A 24,736-nucleotide genomic window follows, 5' to 3' on the forward strand; every position below is an offset into this window, starting at 1 on the left:
ATCTTGATGCACATATGAGTTTACAAGAAAGAATCCCAATTAATTAGTCTCATGCATATTACACATACGACCATGCGTTTTCATGACATAATTTATCCTCATTTTTGGATCACACGCATAGTTTATTCCAACGGAAATTTACACTAGTCAATTCTTCACAGATAGCTTATTGGTCACTCAATCGGAATTCTTTTTTGAATTGGTCACTCCCCTTTTTTGGTCACAATACTTTACATCCTGACAGATAACCAGCTCATACCAAAAAATATCATCGTCTCTGGTCACACTCAGCTTACACCGGTTAATATTATTGTCCTTTACCGCATTTCACATAATTATGTTAATTTAAGGATATCGCAGATATAACATATATCCTTATTGTTCATTTGTAGATTGTTTACCAAAAATTGTCCTTTTAAATACATTTTGAGTGTGGTTACGTGATCTCCTTGTATTTTATATGGTCATTGATAATATTCCTTTAATAGGGAATATAGAAATGGGACGATATTTTGAACCTCATGAAAACTATGTTGACCTTAGGTACAATTATGAATATGCACATTCGAATCAGACATTGTTGCGATTACACGCTGCAAAATGTTATTTGGCAGTTTCATGTATTTTAACACTTTGATATGAAAAAATAATGAGGAACTATTCCTTCTTTCATTTTAATCACGAATATACAAGTTTTTTTATGTGGTTTAATATCAACTATATTCCTACATACAACATATATTACAAAGGTTGCGATTACACGCTGCAAAATGTTATTTGATAGTTTCATATCTTTGAAAGAACTCAACTCTTAGATATGGAAAAGACAGTAAAAGAACTATCCCTTCTTTTACTTTGATCATGAATATACAAGTCTCTCATGTTGTTTAATATCAACTACTGTATATTCCTACATACATATTACAAATCAGTTAGGTTTAAATTTGTTTCTACGTTGTATTCATTTTGGAACAAATGTAACACAATTTATTTTTTAGACACATTTTTATTGTTGAATCTTTATTGAGATAGACTTAAATAATAACGCAGACAACACTGACAACTATCTGTTTTAATAACAATTTACTTAAGAAATGTTTTCACATTAAGTACATATAGGGTTAAGTCCTCCTTTGGAAATAACTAAACCAATTAATGACACCTGAGATATGTTTGACTGGAAAGGTTTTGCATACTTGTAGATCTAACTATTGCTACTATTGGTTTGTTTTAATTGTGACAACTTCCGTTTTTTAACCACAAGTGTATTTAATGTTGTCAATGAAGATACTCTTTTATTCGTTTTGTATTGCCTGAAGAAACGACCTGTATGAATGGTCGAGAAACGCGTTGCAAGTACAGATTAAAGCGTTGTTTTTACATTTTATATTTTGGAAGTTGTCCTTTTCTTCTTTGAGTACGCTTAGTGCACTCCAAGTTATACCGCAACTCACAACCGATTCCCGCAGAGCGGTTCAAATTGAATCACGGCAGATATCACCACTGAGGATTCCCTGGAACAGCTGACTATTGGGTCGGACATCATCCTGCCTCAGTGTACTAACCACTGTTGAGCGTTAGTCTGCCTGCTAGCACCAGTCAGAGCACGGTGCAACATCTTCCGGTAAGCCTTGCTATTTTATACCTTATCTCCGTATTGGGAACACACCACACTATGAGGCGCCCTCTTTCTTTTTTGCCATTTTGATTAGATGTTAAAGGGACGCTCAAATCGAAATGAATCTTTCCTGATTCATACAATTTTAAATAACTTTGCAATGTACTTCCATTAACAAAATGTACAAAGTCTGTTTATATTAACACATTTTGAGCCACCAGCTCCTACTGAGTATTTGTAAGAATTTACAGAATATATGTTTATGCATTTGTGATTGGCTGATGGCTGTCACATGATACAGGAGGAGTGGAAATTAGAAATAACTAATTTGTCAGAAAAAAATCTACTACTCAGACTAAGTGCTATTGCATTGTCTTTTTATCATGCATTTGTTGATTATGCAAATATATTGCATATACTGGTCCTTTAAGCGTGACTGTTAAAGGGACATGAAACCTATACATTTATTTATTGATTCAGGTAGCGCATGTGATTTTTTTTTTTATTATTGAGGTTACTTTCAAGACATATAACATAGTACGAGAAATACAAGAAAACAATATAGTTATTTCAACATTAAAGTAAACTCCATGGTACATCACGTGTGGTAAGTACAATAATTGGTAATGAAATAGATCGTCTTTCAAAACGCAAACCTTCTAAATGTAAGATAGGAGGTCACTCTTGGGCCTCAAAGATGTGAAACAAGTATAGAAATAGAAGGTGACTGAACTTAAGGAGACCACTTTTGGGCCTCACAATGCACACCTCATTTTTCTAATTTTTATGTGATCTCTTATTAACTCTCAATATAAGGTTGCAGCAAATTTCTTGAGCATATGGGAAATAATTATAGATACGTACAGGTCCTGTGGAGAAAATAATAATCTAAGGTAGGTGCCAGATAAGAAGGGAGCCAGAACTATGGTTCGTACCAAGAGGGGTTGCACTTGAATAGCATGGTAGGATAGATAGATAAGCAGCTATAATGTCGTTATAACATAGCTCATAGTAAATTTAAAGTAAATTTAAAATTTGTGTGACCTATATACATGTCACGCCCCCCGGCCGTAGGCAGCAAGACATAACTAGAGTAGCTAAGAGGTACTGCATACATAGTTGAGAATAAGGTGGGCAAACTATCACTCCCAAGTAAATCCCAGTAATCAATAGTAATTTAAGAGTGTAACAAGTTAGATGTGGCAGTAAGTTAGAGATTCAATTCCTCCTAGGCAAGGTACAATAAAAAAAAAAACACACAAACATTGCATTTATAGTCCAGAGTACAAAGAGAGAAAACATAACTTGAAAAAATAAGGACTATAAATCATAAGCCTTAAACTTGCAATAATCATCCTAGATAATCCTTGGACAAATTCAAAAACAATCAAACTGTATAATACTTTAAGTCCAAAGTCCACAGAGACCCCAGATTGTAAAAATGTAGTCAATATTGTAACAGTAGTCACATTAGGCTATCCCTCTCCTAATCTGCTGACCAGGCTGCTTGATTTTATGTAACCCAAACATAAGATGAGTCTTTACATTGAAGCAATGTCCCCTTGTGCTAACTGAAAAGTACCAGGAGAGTTGCGGTGTAAGAGTTAAGTCTTTGCATCGGGGCCATATCACCTTGTATTGACTGGGATGTACCAGAAGCATTGCGGTATGAGAGCGGTGGAAGATCTGAACCCTGCACTATACCTGTAAGCTCGTAGAGCTGTGCCAAGTAATCTGAGGGAGCTGAAAGAATGACAGCAGGGATCTCCGCCAGCAGAGGCCCCACGTGGTCACCGCAACACTGCGATCGCTCATCCATGATCACTATTAGCTGAAGGTTGGGGGGCAAAGCCCCTAAGGATGCAGACTGAATAGGTAAGTTGAGATTCGGGGGAACGTCTCCAACTAGATTCCCCAATTCCGCTTCTGCTATATTAGTCTCCTTATCAGGGATAGGGGGTGTTGCACATTGCTCCTCACCATTATAGCAAGCCAGAGGCTCCAAGATCCTAGTTTCATCAATCAAGACCGTGGTGTCAGCTGCTAGGTTAGTTTCGCCGTGTACTGCAAATAATCGGTGTTGCTTCAGGTCCCCATCGTGGCCATCCCCGTGTTTCAAATGTGGTTGCGTGGAGCAATCGTTAGCCATGAGGATCTGCTCAAATGCAGCATGATGTGAGGTTAAAAGCCTGTTGATCTCTAGGAGAAAAATAGTTTGCCATCTCCACATGGAACTGCAATGCTCATTTGCTGCAAGTGTTAAGAATAGGATATAGTATAGTATCAGACACACTGTGTGCCACTTAACGACAGGCCCAAAGCAGCCCGCCGGGGGGTATAGTTAGTGCTGTGATGTTGCGACAGCTCCGGGCACTGATGCCAACAGCGATTCCAGGTAGAAAGATCTTGTTTTGATTGCTATCAAATGTGGAGTTCAATGCTGTGTAAGATTCTTCTAAATGATTTTGTGATATAGCAATATTTTAGAGTTATTGCTGGAAAACTAAAGCAGCACGTAGGAAAGCGTCCTATCAGGAACACTACCCGGAAGTTCCTCCCCGCGAATGTGATTGTAAATAACTTTCTAATTTACTTCTGTTATGTAATTTGCTTCATTCTCTTGGTATACATTATTGAAAAGCATATCTAGGTAGGCTCAGGGGCAGCAATGCATTACAGTGAGCTAGTAGCTGATTGGTTGCTGCACACAAATGCCTCTCTTCATTTTCTCATTGTATTGTATGTATTCGGTACTTGTAAAGCGCGGCTAATCACCCGTAAGGGTCTTAAGGCGCTGCTCATTTTATCGACCTCAGAAGGATGAAAGGCTAAGTGGACCTCACCGGGAATCGTACCTGCAACCCTCGGGTTGCTACAGAGCTCAACCACAGTGCATTAGCATGCTGATCTATCTGTTATTGGTGCATCAGATTTGTTCAGCTAGCTCCAGTAGTGCACAGTTGCTCCTTCAACAAAGGATACCAATATAATGAAGTAGATTTGATAATAGAAGTAAATTGGAAAGTTTTTTAAAACCCCACAATCTATCTGAATCATAAAAGAAAATGCTTGGGTTTCATGTCCCTTTAATAGTTGCAGTTAGGTATTGTGTTACCATTGGCATTCTTGGTTAGTGTTAGGGGTTGGGATTAGCTTTGGAGGTTAGGGATTGGGTTAGGGTTATGGATTGGGGTACACTCTAACCCCTTGATTGCCAGAGAGGGCTGCAGTGTGTTGTGAGGACCATTAACTTCCTGTCCTAACGTCTCAGAGAGTTCCATCTCCAGAATGCAGTTTTCCTCCTGCTCCGCTGCTCAGAGATGCCCATGGCACTGTATAGTCTCGTCACTAGCCATCCTGCACAGAGTTTAGAGTGTGACTTTAATGCCCCTTTAACTACTAACTCGCTGTAAGGTCAACTACAATAGCTCTGTTGTGAACAGGAACACACATTCTCAAACTTGAAAAGTAGTTTTTGTTAAGCTCAAGAAAATAAGGATTATGGGTGTCTTTTAGGTGGTGAATGTTTATTAGTGACATTTAAAGGGACATTAAACCCCAAAATTTTCTTTAATGATTCAGATAATGATAACAATTTGTAAAAAGTTTCAAATTTTCTTCTATTATCAAATTTATTTCATTCTCATGTTGTTCTTTGTTAAATAGATACCTAGGTAGGTAGCGTGCACATGCCTGAAGCACTACATGACAGGAAATAGTGCTGCCATCTAGTGTTCCTGCTAATGTATAGCATTGTTGCAAAACTGTTGCCATATAGTGCTGCAGACACGTGCACACACTTGAGCTTGCAGTTCTGCTTTTCTACAAAGGATAACAAGAAAACAAAGAACATTTTAAAATAGAAGTCAATTAAAAGTTGTTTAAAATGTTATGTTTCATCTAAATCATGAAAGAAAAAAAATAGGTTTTATGTCCCTTTAAAGGGGACACTGTACCCAAATTTTTTTCTTTCGTGATTCAGATTGAGCATGAAATTTTAAGCAACTTTCTAATTTACTCCTATTATCAAATTTTCTTTATTCTCTTGGTATCTTTATTTGAAATGCAAGAATGTAAGTTTAGATGCCGGCCCATTTTTGGTGAACAACCTGGGTTGTCCTTGCTGATTGGTGGATAAATTCATCCACCAATAAAAAAGTGCTGTCCAGAGTCTGAAACAAAAAAAAAGCTTGGATGCCTTCTTTTTCAAATAATGATAACAAGAGAACGAAGAAAAATTGATAATAGGAGTAAATTAGAAAGTTGCTTAAAATTGCATGCTCTATTTGAATTACAAAAGAAAAAATTTGGGTACAGTGTCCCTTTAAATAGTTTTTATCATTGAAAATAATTAATTTGCAAGAGACAAGCACATCAAGCTGCTTTTTTGAAGCAGTCAAAAATAAAGAAATATAAGACTTATTGCAGGCAGCCGTAAGAGATTTGTAGCTACACCAAGGGTTAAATTACTAAATGTGCTTTCTGTTCGCAGTGTCCCCAAACAGTGCAGTGTTAGACAGAGCCAGGGCTGTGTATCTGTGCCAGATCTCAGCAGGCAAACGCTGTACTGGTCATACTCCCTGATCAGACAGAATGAGCCAGGCTGGTGTGATAGGCACGTTGCACACAGGAAGTACAAGAGACACAGCGGCTGATCCTCAGCACATATGCACCTTGTCAATAGCTCAAATTCGCACAAAGCGGCGCTTACAGAGAAAAACATTCTGGATCCTGAAGTTCAGATTTTATGAATTTATTTAGACACGACCATAAATAATCAATTGTAACGACAAAACAAAATGGAGTAAAACTTGTTTTTTTTCCATATTATGTTCTATTTACTGGAAATATTCATGTTGCTATAATATATTGACGTAAGTTTCACTCTACTGAGGTCTCACAAGTAGAGCATTGTTTTTTGTTCGACAAAGGTGAGCCCCTTATCTAGGCTGACCATATTGGCGCTTTAAGAAGGAACACATATGAAAAATACATATGTGATGGTTCTTATACAAAACCATTTCTTTAAACAGCCCTGACATATGTATTTTTCATATGTGTCCCTTTTTAAAGCGGCAATATGGTCAGCCTACCCTTATCCCATAAAATACCTTTGATATCATTATCTAATAATATATTAAGCTTGATTCATAGATGCTTGTGAGGTTACCAAAGGGCGCTGTCGTAAAGGCTGGATCAGGTGAGAAATACTTTGAGCATTGCCCTTTACTCACAGTATATGTTGAGCAGTTTTGTTAGTGGGCGTTCCTGATATTAATATTTATAGTTACATGATACGATTGGGATGATTGACACCCCCTGCTAGTGGCCGATTGGCCCGCCAGTAAGCAGGGGGCAGCATTGCACAAGCATTTCACTAGAAATGCTTGTGCAATGTTAAATGTCGGCTTTTAGTGATGTCTTTTTGTGCATATTTTAAAGGGACAGTCTAGTATAAATTAAACTTTCATTATTCAGATAGGACTTTTAATTTTAATCAACTTTCCAATTTACTTTTATCATCAAATTTGCTTTTTTCTCTTGGTATTCTCAGTTTAAACTAAACCTAGGTAGGCTCATATGCTAATTTCTAAGCCTTTGAGGGCTGCCTCTTATCACTTATCATGCTTTGTAAATCTCTTTTCAACACAAAGAGACAGAAAGTACACGTGGGCCATATAGATAACACTGTGTTCAGGCACAGAAAGTTATTTAAGATTTAGCACAAAACAATGCTAAATTTAAGACAATAGATAATAAACAGTCACAGTCATGTGATCAGGGGGCTGGAAGAAGGTTCCTAGATACAAGGTAATCACAGAGGTAAAAATTATATTAATATAACTGTGTTGGTTATGCAAAACTGGGGAATGGGTAATAAAGGGATTATCTACATTTTAGAACAATAACAATTCTATGGTAGACTGTCCCTTTAACCTTGGCTGTTTTATAGCCATTTTTTTATTCACTTAGGCCTAGATTACGAGTTTTGCGTTAGAGGCTATGCGGTGTTAGCGAGCAGTTTTGTCTCACCGCTCACTTACATTCAGCGCTAGTATTACGACTTTTCAGAAACCCGTCGTTAAAAGACAAGAAGTGAGAGTTGAGCAAAATTTTGCTCATTACCGCACTCCAATACCAGCGCTGCTTAAGTCAGCGGTGAGCTGGTCGTACGTGCTCGTACACGATTTCCCCATAGGAAATCAACGGGGAGAGCCGGCTAAGAAAAAGTCTAACACCTGCAAAAAAGCAGCGTAAAACTCACTAACGCAGCCCCATTGATTCCTATTGGGAAATAAAAGTTATGTCTACACCTAACACCTTAACATGAACTCTGAGTCTAAACACCCCTAATCTTACACTTATTAACCCCTAATCTGCCGTCCCCGACATCGCCGACACCTACATTATACTTATTAACCCCTAATCTGCTGCCCCCAACATCGCCGACACCTACATACTATTTATTAACCCCTAATCTGCCGTCCCCAATGTCGCCGCAACCTACCTACACTTATTAACCCTTAATCTGCCGCCCCCAACGTCGCCGCCACTATAATAAACATATTAACCCTAAACCGACGCATTTCTGCCTCGCAAACAGTAGTTAAATATTATTAACCCCTAATCTGCCGTCCCTAACATCGCCGCCACCTACCTACATTTGTTAACCCCTAATCTGCCGCCCCCAACGTCGCCGCCACTATATTAAAGTTATTAACCCCTAAATCTAAGTCTAACCCCTAACTTAAATATAATTTAAATAAATCTAAATAAAACTACTATCATTAACTAAATTATTCCTATTTAAAACTAAATACTTACCTGTAAAATAAACCCTAAGATAGCTACAATATAACTAATAGTTACATTGTAGCTATCTTAGGGTTTATTTTTATTTTACAGGCAAGTTTGTATTTATTTTAACTAGGTAGAATAGTTATTAAATAGTTATTAACTATTTAATAACTACCTAGCTAAAATAAATACAAAAGTACCTGTAAAATAAAACCTAACCTAAGTTACACTAACACCTAACACTACACTATAATTAAATAAATTAACTAAATTAAATTAGCTAAAGTACAAAAACAAACACTAAATTACAGAAAATAATAAACAAATTACAGATATTTAAACTAATTACACCTAATCTAATAGCCCTATCAAAATAAAAAAAGCCTCCCCAAAATAAAAAAAAAACCCTAGCCTAAACTAAACTACCAATAGCCCTTAAAAGGGCCTTTTGCGGGGCATTGCCCCAAAGTAATCAAAAATGCCCTTTTAAGGGCTATTGGTAGTTTAGTTTAGGCTAGGGGTTTTTTTTATTTTGGGGGGCTTTTTTTATTTTGATAGGGCTATTAGATTAGGTGTAATTAGTTTAAATATCTGTAATGTGTTTATTATTTTCTGTAATTTAGTGGGATTTTTTGTACTTTAGCTAATTTAATTTAGGTAATTGTATTTGATTTAGTTAATTTATTTAATTATAGTGTAGTGTTAGGTGTTATTGTAACTTAGGTTAAGTTTTATTTTACAGGTACTTTTGTATTTATTTTAGCTAGGTAGTTATTAAATAGTTTAATAAAAATAAACCCTAAGCTAGATACAATGTAACTTTTTTAGACTTAGATTTAGGGGTTAATGCATTTAGTATAGTGGAGGCGACGTTGTGGGGCGGCAGATTAAGGGTTAATAAATGTAGGTAGGTGGCGGCGATGTTAGGGACGGCAGATTAGGGGTTAATAATATTTAACTAATGTTTGCGAGGCGGGAGTGCTGCGGTTTAGGGGTTAATATGTTTATTATAGTGTCGGCGACGTTGGGGGCGGCATATTAAGGGTTAATAAGTGTAGGTAGGTTGCGGCGACATTGGGGGCGGCAGATTAGGGGTTAATAAATATAATGTAGGTGGCGGCGGTGTCCGGAGCGGCAGATTAGGGCTTAAAATATTTATTATAGTGTTTGCGATGCGGGAGGGCCTCGGTTTAGGGGTTAATAGGTAGTTTATGGGTGTTAGTGTACTTTTTAGCACTTTAGTTATGAGTTTTATGTTACGGCATTGTACCATAAAACTCTTAACTACTGACTTTTAAATGCGTTAGGACTCTTGGAGGTGGAGGGTGTACCGCTCACTTTTTGGCCTCCCAGGACAGACTCGTAATATCAGCGCTATGGAAGTCCCATAGAAAAAAAGACTTTACGAAGTTTACGTAAGTCGTTTTGCGATAAGGCCAAAGAAGTGTGCGGTGACCCTAAACCTTCAAGACTTGTAATACCAGCGGGCGTAAAAAAGCAGTGTTAGGACCTCTTAACGCTGCTTTTTTACCCTAACGCACAACTCATAATCTAGCCGTTTGTTTGTTCTGTGACGTTTTGAGTGGGGTTTTGTATCCTAGTATCATTCACATTGGATAATGCTCTTTCAATGATAATAGAATGATTCACAACTCGCCAATGTGACGAGGGATGGGCACAAATATTTTTGAATTACACAATTTTCACAAGTGTGTTTTAATGAATCTAGGACCATGTGATACTGCTATGTCTAGTAATACCATGATACTCTTGTTTCATGACATGCCATAATATTGTAATCTTACAACATACAATGATATTACTGTCTCATAGCATAACATGATGTTCCATTTCATGACAGGCCATGATATTGCTGGAGATATCATGATATGGGTATCTGGACATACCCTGATCCTGGTGACATATGGTGACCTTTATCTAATAGATGTATTTCATTTCTGCATGACATACCATGAGACTGTTAAACTGACATTAAATTTGAAATATAATTCCCCATATTATTTTTAATTATTCTTAGTAGGACAACTTTGTTATGTATTTTCTTTATTTATTATATCTGCTATTCCAGCAATTTTTCCTCTGAAAATGATAGTTTTCATTTGCAGACTGAGATTACAGATCAACAACCCTGCAACACCCCACATAGTGACTGCATAATAATCAAATGTAATAAATTATATGTCAAATAATATGTAATGGATGAATTAAATGTCACTTTAGCTCACAGAATAATGTGATACTTTTTGTTTCTGGTATACTTTGATACTGTTTCTGTATAACATATTCCTGTGCTCTTTTTGTGACATACTGTGATACTGTTGTCTCATCACATAATGTTATCTGATAAAACAGTAACTCTTTATTATCAGAAAGATATATCATTGTAGGAGTAAAATGCTTTATAGTTTAAAATGTCTTATGTTCCTGCATGTACAGTAAAATAGGAGGTTGAACCCAAACCTGAATATATTTACATTTGCAGTAACTGTCTGATTAAAGGGACAGTCTACTCCAATTTTTTTATTGTTTAAAAAGATAAATAATCAATTTATTACCCATTCCCCAGTTTTGCATAACCAGCACAGTTATATTAAAGGATTACTTTCTGTTATAATTTTTAAGCTAAACAACTAACATATTAAAGTTAATAAACATTAATTAAAACCTACTGAACTATATTTTCTCCAAAACGAAGTTTCATAACGTTCTAAAAGTTATATCTTTTATTCACCGATGATGTCACGTTATCCTGCCCACTATTTTTAGCACTGAGTGTTCAAAATACTTAAACCAATAACTTTGTGTTTAAAGCGCCATTTTGAAACCTAGGTATTGTAAACTGATTGGTACAGAGCAAAGGCTACCCACAGAGTGGGTTTGGAAAACAATTAAATGTGCAGACAAGATTTCTGATATACGGTAGAGATATGTTAATGAAATGCTATTGATAAAAAGCGTATTTGGGGTAGTTAGTTAGTAACAGGCATAGAAAATATTTACTTACAGTGGCCCTTTAACATACCTTTTACCTCTATGATTACCTTGTATCTAAGCATTTTCTGGCAGTCCCCTGATCACATGGCTATTTATTTTTTTATCAATTGACTTGCATTTTAGCCAATTAGTGCAGTGTCAGCCATAACTCCACGGTTGGGTGCACAATGTTATCTATATGGCCCACATGAATTAGCAATGATAAGAGACTGTCTATAGTGGCTTAGAAACAAGAAGACATTTAGAGGTTTAAATGTTATAAAGTATATTAAAGGGACATGAAACCCACATTTTTTCTTTCATGATTTGGAAAGAGCTTGCATTTTTAAACAACCGTCTAATTTACTTCTATTATCTAATTTGCTTAATTTCCTGTTATCTTTTGCTGAAAAGCATATCTAGATAGGCTTAGTAGCTGCTGATTGGTGGCTGCACACAGATGCCTTGTGTGATTGGCTCACCCATGTGCATTGCTATTTCTTCTAAAAAGGATGTCTAAAGAATGAAGCAAATTAGATAATAGAAGTAAATTGGAATGTTGTTTAAAATTGTTTTCTCTATCTCAATCATGACAGAAATTGTTTGGGTTTAGTGTCCCTTTAATATAACAATGTTTGTTGTGCAGAATGGGTAGTAAAGGCATTATCTATCTTTTTAAACAATAACAATTTTGGTGTTGACTGTCCCTTTAAGTATATCAAGGTACTAGCTGACATTGTTTATACCTCAAAGTTTGAAGATAAAACATGTTAAACTTTGATTTGCCAATGTTGTTTACATTTAAATGAACTTTTTAATTCTCAGTTCATATTGCCAGCTTCCGGGCAGATCTGTAATCCTGAAGTAGTGTGTACAGTATATGTGTGTTACAAAAGTCAGATTGGCACTGCCAAGTAGTAAAAGTATTGCCCTGGAGATTGACATTAAGATACTAAAACTAAGATTGACACTGCCATGCAGAATAAATACCGGCCCTCCAACAAAAAAAGTATAATTTGTGCTGTTGTACCAGATCCTAAATTTACACATTGGTGGTATTGTATAATAACGTGATTACACCTTGACGATTGAGGACCATTCTTCCTGTAATCTGTAGATAAGATTGATAGTATCTGTGTCTTGTTTGAATCCTTCAGTTTGGTGAGTTTTGCTTATTTCTATGCCCTACAGATGCCAAGAAGAGTGCCCTGTGGGTACCTATGGTTTCCAGTGTGCAGAGAGATGTGACTGTCAGAATGGGGCAAAGTGTTACCACATCAATGGGGCATGCCTGTGTGAGCCTGGATTTAAGGGCATTCTCTGCGAAGATCGCGTCTGTCCTGAGGGTCTGTATGGCCTCAAGTGCAACAAGAACTGCCCATGTAACATGACCAATACCCGTGGGTACGTGTGAGTCTCTCAGGATGATGTTGGTGCAGATACATTTAATATCTCAGTAATCTGACGCTGGACATTTACCATTACACTACTAGTGGCATTAAACACTAAATAAATGCTAGCTATATAATGTATTCCAAGCAAATATTAACCTGAGAATAGTATAAAGGTGCATTTTTTGAATGACATAGTTCTTTAAAATATTTTAGAAATAAATGTAAAGTTGTAGTTTCTGTATAACCTCGGTTTTCCTATTTCATATAACAATACTCTCACACACACAGACATATAAAGTTGTATTCTTTTGAATGCACAAAGTGACACAAACAAGAGCCAAGGCCCAGTCTTGCAATTAGCCCTGTTATCTGGCAGATTTAATGATGTGAAAACTGCCAATACAGCCCCTTTGAGTACTACACTAAGGATGGTATGAGCCAAGGGACAACGTGTCAGCTATTAAAACAGAAAGAAAACCGTATTAAGAGATGAAAATCTTGTGGGGTTTTGAAAGCCTTTATACTCTGGCACCCTTCCCTGTCAGCTGAGGCAAATAACGATTATAAGGGGAGACTAAATGAGATTAAAGATATTATATTACAGTGTATATTGACAATTGGTTTTGATGTTTACAATAAAAAGAGTATTTTTATAATTGAATTTGAAATTCAGCCTTAAACTCTTTAGTGAGTGAAATATAATTAGATAAGAAATTTACAGACAGTATGCAGTACAGTTTGTGAGCACAATGTGATCATTTTATTGAGACCAAAGACATTAGAGATCATTTTCTGATGTATTTATGAAAGAACAATAAATATATATACGTAATTATTAAATATGTTTGGTGGAAAATATTAAAGGGATATTAAAAAGTATGAGATTGTAATATAAAATGTTTTATCTAAAGAATAAAGCAAATTAAATAATAGCAGTAAATTTGAATGTTGTTTGAAATGGTATTATTTCTCTGAATCATGAAATAAAAAATTTGGGTTTAGTGTCCCTTTAAGGACAATAAGTGACATATATAAAATAGACAATAAAAGAGAGAGTGCAAACAAGGCTGTGTGGAAGATAGGACTGTTAAAGTAATTAGCAGGGTTTCCACACAGCCTCGTTTGAACAGTCTCTTTTATTGATTAATTTACATCTGCCCCTAATTGTTCTCAGCAGGAGAGAAAAATAAATAGAAAGTTCAGACATGTGAACACCTGTAACTTTATAGAAACTAAACATTTACCCTTATATCTTCAATATTTAAACAACTAATATAGTTATAAAAAAGGGTTAAGGCTATTTTATTCTTTAAATATATAATTAAATCTAGTATATATGCAGGGGTCTATTTATATATGTGCGAGCGGACATGATCCGCTATAGCGAACCATGTCCACCGCACATCGATAAATGCCGACAGCATACGCTGTCTGCATTTATTATTGCACCAGCAGTTCTTGTGAACCAATCAGCCGCTAGCAGGGGGTGTCAATCAACCCGATCGTACATGACCTTAAGACCGCTGCTTCTTAACTCCTATTTCCGGCGAGCCTGAAGGTTCGCACGGAAACGAGGGGAACAGGAGCCATTCGGCCCTTGTTAAATAGACCCGACAGTGTTTTAATTTACCTTTAAGGTACAAAATACTAGAATTTAAACTGAAACATGCAGGAAATACTGCGCACAATTAGTGACATTTGCTTACTAATAAAAGCTAGTACTAGCAGAAAGGGACAAGTCTCTACTACCCTGGCATGATCAGATATGTTTATTCAGCACAGGAAACACATGTTAAAATGATCTCTTTTAGATGGAACAAAAATAACTTTTTGTGCAATGTCCCTTTAAATAGATGTAAATTGACATTATAATCAAATGTTTTCTCTAGAAAGGAATAGCAAGTGGTATTGCATTTCTATTTAAAGACACAAGACACATTTTAATGATACCATTAGAGCGTACAATTTGCTTCTATTATCAAATATGCTTCTTTCTCTTAGTATCGCTTATGGAAGGAGCTAGCTGAACACACCAGTAAGCCAATGAAATGAGGCATATATGTGCAGCCACCAATCAGCCTCTAGCTTCCAGTCCCTGAACCTACCTAAGTATGCTTTTCAACAAAGGATACCAAGAGAGCTAAGCAAATGATATAATAGAAGTAAATTGGAAAATTGTTTAAAATCACATGATCTGAATCATGGAAGAAAATGTTGAGTTTCATGTCCCTTTAAGGGTAAACTAAACTATGCAATCTGAATTTCCTGATCCATTACATAACAAACAAAACATAACTATATCAATAAAGCAATTCATCTTTTAACTATTCACCCCATGCAAATTAAAGGGACATAAATGTAAAACAATAACTTTAATGAATCAGACACAAACAGCAGTTTTTCTCTGCATATTTACAGGGACATGAAAATGAACAATCATTTAATAGCTCTTTCTTTAACAGAAATATTTCCTTCTCTCTAAAGTAGGGTTTCAACTTTTATTGGTTTAAAGAATATGCATTTTTAAGAGACTCTTTACGTCTGTTATCAAATTTTCTTTATTCTGTTGATATCCTTTGTTGAAAAGCATACCTAGGAGCAGCAATGCACTACTGGGAGTTAGCTGGTGATTGGTGGCTACACACATGCAGTATGTCTCTTGTCATTGGCTCACCAGATATATTCAGCTAGCTCCCAGTAGAGCATTGCTGCTCTGGAGCTGACTATAACTATGTGTTTAACCCCTTTTTATTCTGTTATGTGTGATCAGTCCACGGGTCATCATTACTTCTGGGATATTATCTGCTCCCCTACAGGAAGTGCAAGAGGATTCACCCAGCAGAGTTGCTATATAGCTCCTCCCCTCTACGTCACCTCCAGTCATTCTCTTGCACCCAAAGACTAGATAGGACGTGTGAGAGGACTATGGTGATTATACTTAGTTTTTATAACTTCAATCAAAAGTTTGTTATTTTACAATAGCACCGGAGCGTGTTATTGCCTCTCTGGCAGAGTTTGAAGAAGAATCTACCAGAGTTTTTACTATGATTTTAACCGGAGTAGTTAAGATCATATTGCTGTTTCTCGGCCATCTGAGGGAGGTAAAAGCTTCAGATCAGGGGACAGCGGGCAGATAAATCTGCATTGAGGTATGTAGCAGTTTTTATTTTCTGAATGGAATTGATGAGAAAATCCTGCCATACCGTTATAATGACATGTATGTATACTCTACACTTTAGTATTCTGGGGATGGTATTTCACCGGAATTACTCTGTTAAAAGTACATTAAACCTTTTAATAGGTATTTATTATGTTAAACGTTTTTGCTGGAATGTAGAATCGTTTGCATTTTCTGAGGTACTGAGTGAATAAATATTTGGGCATTATTTTTCCACTTGGCAGTTGCTTGTTTTAATTGTGACAGTTTCGTTTCTCTCTCACTGCTGTGTGTGAGGGGGAGGGGCCGTTTTTGGCGCTCTTTGCTACGCATCAAAAATTTCCAGTCAGTTACTCTTGTATTTCCTGCATGATCCGGTTCATCTCTAACAGAACTCAGGGGTCTTCAAACTTCTTTGGAGGGAGGTAGATTCTCTCAGCAGAGCTGTGAGACTTATATATTGACTGTGATTAAAAACGTTGCTCTGTAATTTTTATGTTTCAAATTTAATTATTGTTACTTTACTAATGGGAACAAACCTTTGCTAAAAGTTGTGTTGTTTTTTTTTTAAGGATTGATGCTATAACTGTTTTTTCAGTTCATTATTTCAACTGTCATTTAATCGTTTAGTGCTTCTTTGAGGCACAGTACGTTTTTGTTAAATAAGATTGTAACCAAGTTGCAAGTTTATTGCTAGTGTGTTAAACATGTCTGATTCAGAGGAAGATATCTGTGTCATTTGTTCCAATGCCAAGGTGGAGCCCAATAGAAATTTATGTACTAACTGTATTGATGCTACTTTAAATAAAAGCCAATCTGTACAAATTGAACAAATTTCACCAAACAGCGAGGGAGAGTTATGCCGACTAACTCGCCTCACGTGTCAGTACCTGCATCTCCCGCCCGGGAGGTGCGTGATATTATGGCGCCTACTACATCTGGGCGGCCATTACAGATAACATTACAAGATATGGCTACTGTTATGACTGAAGTTTTGGCTAAATTACCAGAACTAAGAGGCAAGCGTGATCACTCTGGGGTGAGAACAGAGTGCGCTGATAATACTAGGGCCATGTCTGATACTGCGTCACAGCTTGCAGAGCATGAGGACGGAGAGCTTCATTCTGTGGGTGATGGTTCTGATCCAAACAGATTGGATTCAGATATTTCAAATTTTAATTTTAAATTTAAATTGGAGAACCTCCGTGTATTACTAGGGGAGGTTTTAGCGGCTCTTAATGATTGTAACACTGTTGCAATTCCAGAGAAATTGTGTAGGTTGGATAAATACTTTGCGGGTACCGGCGAAGTACTGACGTTTTTCCTATACCTAAGAGACTAACTGAAATTGTTACTAAGGAGTGGGATAGACCGGTGTGCCGTTCTCACCCCCCTCCTATATTTAGAAAGATGTTTCCAATAGACGCCACCACACGGGACTTATGGCAAACGGTCCCTAAGGTGGAGGGAGCAGTTTCTACTTTAGCTAAGCGTACCACTATCCCGGTGGAGGATAGCTGTGCTTTTTCAGATCCAATGGATAAAAAATTAGAGGGTTACCTTAAGAAAATGTTTGTTCAACAAGGTTTTTATATTGCAACCCCTTGCATGCATCGCGCCGATTACGGCTGCGGCAGCATTTTGGATTGAGTCTCTGGAAGAGAACCCTTAATTCAGCTACGCTGGACGACATTACGGACAGGCTTAGAGTCCTTAAACTAGCTAATTCATTCATTTCGGAGGCCGTAGTACATTTAACCAAACTTACGGCTAAGAACTCAGGATTCGCCATTCAGGCACGTAGGGCGCTGTGGCTAAAATCCTGGTCAGCTGATGTAACTTCTAAGTCCAAATTACTTAATATACCTTTCAAGGGGCAAACTTTATTTGGGCCCGGTTTGAAAGAAATTATCGCTGACATTACAGGAGGTAAGGGCCACGCCCTGCCTCAAGACAAAGCCAAAGCTAAGGCTAGACAGTCTAATTTTCGTCCCTTTCGGAATTTCAAAGCAGGAGCAGCATCAACTTCCACTGCACCAAAACAGGAAGGAGCTGTTGCTCGTTACAGACAAGGCTGGAAACCTAACCAGTCCTGGAACAAGGGCAAGCAGGCCAGGAAACCTGCTGCTGCCCCAAAGACAGCATGAATCGAGGGCCCCCGATCCGGGACCGGATCTAGTGGGGGGCAGACTCTCTCTCTTTGCCCAGGCTTGGGCAAGAGATGTTCAGGATCCCTGGGCGCTAGAGATCATATCTCAGGGATACCTTCTAGACTTCAAATTCTCTCCCCCAAGAGGGAGATTTCATCTGTCAAGGTTGTCAACAAACCAGATAAAGAAAGAAGCGTTTCTACGCTGTGTACAAGATCTGTTATTAATGGGAGTGATCCATCCGGTTCCGCGGTCGGAACAAGGACAAGGGTTTTACTCAAACCTGTTTGTGGTTCCCCAAAAAAGAGGGAACTTTCAGGCCAATCTTGGATTTAAAGATCCTAAACAAATTCCTAAGAGTTCCATCGTTCAAAATGGAAACTATTCGGACAATCTTACCCATGATCCAAAAGGGTCAGTACATGACCTCAGTGGATTTAAAGGATGCTTACCTTCACATACCGATTCACAAAGATCATTACCGGTATCTAAGGTTTGCCTTCTTAGACAGGCATTACCAGTTTGTAGCTCTTCCATTCGGATTGGCTACGGCTCAAGAATCTTCACAAAGGTTCTGGGTGCCCTTCTGGCGGTACTAAGACCGCGAGGAATTTCGGTAGCTCCGTACCTAGACGACATTCTGATACAAGCTTCAAGCTTTCAAACTGCCAAGTCTCATACAGAGTTAGTTCTGGCATTTCTAAGGTCGCATGGATGGAAAGTGAACGAAAAGAAGAGTTCTCTTTTTCCTCTCACAAGAGTTCCATTCTTAGGGACTCTTATAGATTCTGTGGAAATGAAGATTTATCTGACAGAAGACAGATTAACAAAGCTTCTAAATGCATGCCGTGTCCTTCATTCCATTCAACTCCCGTCAGTAGCTCAATGCATGGAGGTGATCGGCTTAATGGTAGCAGCAATGGACATGGTTCCCTTTGCACGTCTACATCTCAGACCGCTGCAATTGTGCATGCTAAGTCAGTGGAATGGGGATTACTCAGACTTGTCCCCTACTCTGAATCTGGATCAAGAGACCAGAAACTCTCTTCTATGGTGGCTTTCTCGGCCACATCTGTCCAGGGGGATGCCATTCAGCAGGCCGGACTGGACAATTGTAACAACAGACGCCAGCCTACTAGGTTGGGGCGCTGTCTGGAATTCTCTGAAGGCTCAGGGACAATGGAGTCAGGAGGAAAGTCTCCTACCAATAAACATTCTGGAATTGAGAGCAGTTCTCAATGCCCTTCTAACTTGGCCCCAGTTAAAAACTCGGGGGTTCATCAGGTTTCAGTCGGACAACATCACGACTGTAGCGTACATCAACCATCAAGGAGGGACAAGAAGCTCCCCTAGCAATGATGGAAGTATCAAAGATAATTCGCTGGGCAGAGTCTCACTCTTGCCACCCTGTCAGCAATCCACATCCCGGGAGTGGAGAACTGGGAGGCGGATTTCTTGAGTCGCCAGACTTTTCATCCGGGGGAGTGGGAACTTCATCCGGAGGTCTTTGCCCAAATACTTCGACATTGGGGCAAACCAGAGATAGATCTCATGGCGTCTCGCCAGAACGCCAAACTTCCTCGCTACGGATCCAGATCCAGGGATCCGGGAGCGGTTCTGATAGATGCTTTGACAGCACCTTGGAACTTCGGGATGGCTTATGTGTTTCCACCCTTCCCGCTGCTTCCTCGATTGATTGCCAAAATCAAACAGGAGAGAGCATCAGTGATTCTAATAGCGCCTGCATGGCCACGCAAGGACTTGGTATGCAGATCTAGTGGACATGTCATCCTGTCCGCCTTGGTCTCTACCTCTAAGACAGGACCTTCTGATACAGGGTCCATTCAAACATCAAAATCTAACTTCTCTGAAGCTGACTGCTTGGAAATTGAACGCTTGATTTTATCAAAACGTGGTTTTTTCTGAGTCGGTTATTGATACCCTGATACAGGCTAGGAAGCCTGTTGCCAGAAGGATTTACCATAAGATATGGCGTAAATACCTATACTGGTGTGAATCCAAAGATTACTCCTGGAGTAAGGTTAGGATTCCTAGGATATTGTCCTTTCTACAAGAAGGTTTAGAAAAGGGTTTATCGGCTAGCTCATTAAAGGGACAGATCTCAGCTCTGTCCATCTTGTTACACAGGCGTCTGTCAGAAAATCCAGACGTCCAGGCCTTTTGTCCGGCTTTAGCTAGGATCAAGCCTGTGTTTAAAACTGTTGCTCCGCCATGGAGTTTAAACTTTGTTCTTAACGTTTTACAGGGTGTTCCGTTTGAACCCCTTCATTCCATTGATATAAAATTGTTATCTTGGAAAGTTCTGTTTTTAATGGCTATTTCCTCGGCTCGAAGAGTCTCTGAGTTATCAGCCTTACATTGTGATTCTCCTTATCTGATCTTTCACTCAGACAAGGTAGTTCTGCGTACTAAACCTGGGTTCTTACCTAAGGTAGTCACTAACAGGAATATCAATCAAGAGATTGTTGTTCCATCCTTGTGTCCAAATCCTTCTTCAAAGAAGGAACGTCTTCTACACAATCTGGATGTAGTTCGTGCCCTCAAGTTCTACTTACAGGCAACTAAGGATTTTCGACAAACGTCTTCCCTGTTTGTCGTGTACTCTGGTCAGAGGAGAGGTCATAAGGCTTCGGCTACCTCTCTCTCTTTCTGGCTTCGTAGCATAATTCGTTTAGCCTATGAGACTGCTGGACAGCAGCCTCCTGAAAGAATTACAGCTCATTCTACTAGAGCTGTGGCTTCCACTTGGGCCTTTAAGAATGAGGCCTCTGTTGAACAGATTTGCAAGGCTGCAACTTGGTCTTCGCTTCATACTTTTTCCAAATTTTACAAAATTTGACACTTTTGCTTCTTCGGAGGCTATTTTTGGGAGAAAGGTTCTTCAGGCAGTGGTTCCTTCTGTATAATGAGCCTGCCTATCCCTCCCGTCATCCGTGTACTTTTGCTTTGGTATTGGTATCCCAGAAGTAATGATGACCCGTGGACTGATCACACATAACAGAAGAAAACATAATTTATGCTTACCTTATAAATTCCTTTCTTCTGTTGTGTGATCAGTCCACGGCCCGCCCTGTTTTTTAAGGCAGGTAAATATTTTTTAAATATTTTTTAAATTATACTCCAGTCACCACTACACCCTTGGCTTCTCCTTTCTCGTTGGTCTTTGGTCGAATGACTGGAGGTGACGTAGAGGGGAGGAGCTATATAGCAACTCTGCTGGGTGAATCCTCTTGCACTTCCTGTAGGGGAGCAGATAATATCCCAGAAGTAATGATGACCCGTGGACTGATCACACAACAGAAGAAAGGAATTTATCAGGTAAGCATAAATTATGTTTTGCAGGGCTTAACCATAGTTATAGAAGAAAATAAAAGGAATAAGAGCAGTTAAGGAAAATAGAAATCCTGCTGCTTCTCAATGATCCCCTCCAGATCTAGCTTAATAATACAAATACACAGGAAGAAGCAGCGCTGTAAAGCACGGATCAGTGGTATTTTACTACAGTGTAGGCTGTAATAGTATTCACACCATCCTCACTGTGGCTATGTCTCAATATTGATGTGATCCATTTGTTATATCCTACTTGTGTGTTTGCCTTTACATTTGGCTTTTTAAGACCTTCACATTTTGGTGTGAGAGATGTCACATGCTGGGCACCTCACACAACCATAGATGTTAAAGGGACAGTGTACTCCAATATTGGATTCCCCTTAATGCGTTGCCAGTGACTTTAACCAGTTGCAGAATATAAAATGTATGGGAAATTTTATAGGTTTAGGTTCTATTTTAAAAAGAGCAGTTTTTGCTAGTTGAAATTATAACCCATTTAAATGGGCTGAGCTTTTAGGGAGTACAGACACCCTTATTGTTTCTTTATTTCTATGCACAATACCTCCTCTTTATCTTATCTCTGTCTGTTTACACAAAAGCCAGTACTTAGAGAGAGTAATTGAAAATTAACATTTAATACCTATCTCTCTAACCCCCCTTTCGGAGTGTAATTTCTTTAGCAGCTTCTTTTTTACTTCTTTGGCAGCCTCTAGATTTAGCTTTTCTATAGCCATTACTTTTCAGTACCAGTAAAATGCTCAGTATAAGTGGGATACAGCTGACAAAACTAGCTATTTCAAATATAGAAATAAAGGTACATGTGATATTGGTAAACAATTTAATAGACTCCAGCAGGTAAAATGGATAACTGAAAACACATTCGGGGATAACTGAAAACATGATTCAGATAGAGCATGCCATTTTAAGCAACTTTCTAATTTACTCCTATTATTATTTGTTATTTGTTCTCTTGGTATCTTTATTTGAAAAGGCTGGAATGTAAGCTTAGGAGCCGGCCCATTTTTTGGTTCAGCGTACTGGGTAGCGCTTGCTGATTGGTGACTACATTTAGCCACCAATCAGCAAGCGCTACCCAAGTGCTGAACCAAAATTGGGCCATCTCCTAAGCTTACATTCTTGCTTTTTTTAAATAAAGATACAAAGAGAACAAAGAAAAACTAATAGGAGTAAATTAGGAAGTTGCTTAAAATGCAAAATTAATACTTTCATGATTCAGATAGACTATCCATTTAAAGGACCATTAAAGAGACAGTCTACAACATAATTGTTATTGTTTAAAAAAGATAAATAACAATTTTAACTACCCAGCTTTGCACAACCGACATTGTCATATTATTATACTTTATAACAATTAAACCTCTAAATGTTTGCCCGTTTCTAAGCCACTACCGACAGCTTCTTATCACATGCTTTTTTATTAGCTTTTCGCAACAAGAGACTGCTAATTCATGTGGGCCTTATAGATAACATTGTGCTCTCTCCCGTGGAGTTGTGCAGGACACAGCATTAATTGGCTTAAATGCAAGTCAATAGATAAGAAATAGGCATGTGATTAGGGGACTGTCAGAAAAGGCTTAGATACAAGGTAATTACAGAGATAAAAAAGTATTAATATAGCCATGTTGGATGTGCAAAACTGGGGAATGGGTAATAAAATTATTATCTATCTTTTTAAACAATACATTTTTTGGAGTAGACTGTCCCTTTAAGTACAGTATAATTGCATAACCAACAAGTACATTCTTAAAACATGCAATAGCACTAACTCTGAATATTAATTGAACAGTACATTTTTTTTACTAATACATTTAAAAATCTACTTCAATTTGCCGCCCCCTGTATCACGTGACAGCCATCAGCCAATAACAGTTCCACTATGAACTCAGTAGGAGCTGGTGCCTCACTGTGTGTATAGAAAAAGATTATGCACAATTTGATTTTGGAAGTAGATTAAAAAGTCTCTTAAAACTGTGTGCTCTATCTGAATCATGTAACCTTCATTTTAACTTTAGTGTCCGTTTAAGGTACTTTGGTTTTGCTAGGTTTATTACAGTATATACATTTAGACTGCTAGAACTTTTTTGGTCTCTTATTGGGGGGTGATCAAAGTCCTTAAATGAACATTAAACATTAACATTAAACATTAAACTAAAAAAAATTCTCTAAAAAGGTTTAATTATGGGTATTAAAAATTTGTATATACTTGATTTAAGTTTCCTCCTTTCCATGTTGGTTAAAGGGACATGAAACTATTTTTTCTTTCTTTCGTGATTCAGATAGTAGAGCATGTTATTTTAAAACAACTTTCCAATTTACTGCTATTATCTATTTTTTTGTTTTCTTGATATCCCTTGTTGAAAAGGATACCTAGGAAAGACCTTAGGAGCTGCTGATTGGTGGCTGCACATATATGCCTCATGTTATTGGCTCACTAATGCATTTAGCTAGCTCCCCTACTGGTTCTTCAACAAAGGATATCAAGAGAATTAAACAAATTTGATAACAGAAGTAAATTAGAAAGTTGTTTAAATATGAATGTTCTATCTGAATCATGAATGAAAAATGTTGGGTTTCATGTCCCTTTAATCTAGTGGGTACAACTGCAGTAGCCTCGTTACTATTCACCATGCTATTGTTTTTCCTCGTGTGCCTGCAGCTGTCTTCACAACTATTCTCTAGACTCTTACTTTAAAGGGACATTATACACTCATTTTTTCTTTGCATAAATGTTTTGTAGATGATCTGTTTATAAAGCCCATAAAGTTTTTTTTTTAAATAAATGTATAGTTTTGCTTATGTTTAAATAACATTGCTCTGATTTTCAGACTCCTAACCACGCCCCAAAGTTTTATTTGAATACCGTCAGCTACCTTCTACAGCTTGCTCCTGTTTGTGTAAAGGGTCTTTTCATATGCAAAAGAAGGGGGAGGGGGGAGTCTTATTTCCCACTTGCAGTGGGCTTTCCAACTGCCTTTTCAACAGAGCCAAACTGACAGCTTCTAAGTAAGTTTTTAAACAGTTTTATACTGGATTTTTATATCAGTATCTGTGCATCTTATTCTTTATAGTAGTGTCTATTACATGCAGTTATATGAAAATGAGTGTATACTGTCCCTTTAACCCTTCAGAAATGCTAGTTAGTGAAGTTCCTCATCTTCACACTGGGAGCTGCCATCTTGGAATTTAAGTATGCTTGTATCCTGTGACAGAGACTGTCACAGATCCAGGATATTGTCTTCTTGACAAGCCATGT

At 37.8% G+C, this 24,736-nt stretch overlaps 1 protein-coding gene across 1 annotated transcript in view; it reads left to right on the forward strand.

The window, feature by feature from the left end:
* Positions 1-24,736, forward strand: part of MEGF11 (multiple EGF like domains 11) — a 1,076,815-nt gene that overhangs the window by 703,311 nt on the left and 348,768 nt on the right. The window contains 1 exon segment of the mRNA XM_053718531.1: positions 12,602-12,814. Coding sequence (XP_053574506.1) covers positions 12,602-12,814 — 213 coding nt within the window.

Source organism: Bombina bombina, chromosome 6 (genome assembly GCF_027579735.1).
Source record: "Bombina bombina isolate aBomBom1 chromosome 6, aBomBom1.pri, whole genome shotgun sequence".
Classification (NCBI taxonomy): Eukaryota; Metazoa; Chordata; class Amphibia; order Anura; family Bombinatoridae; genus Bombina; species Bombina bombina.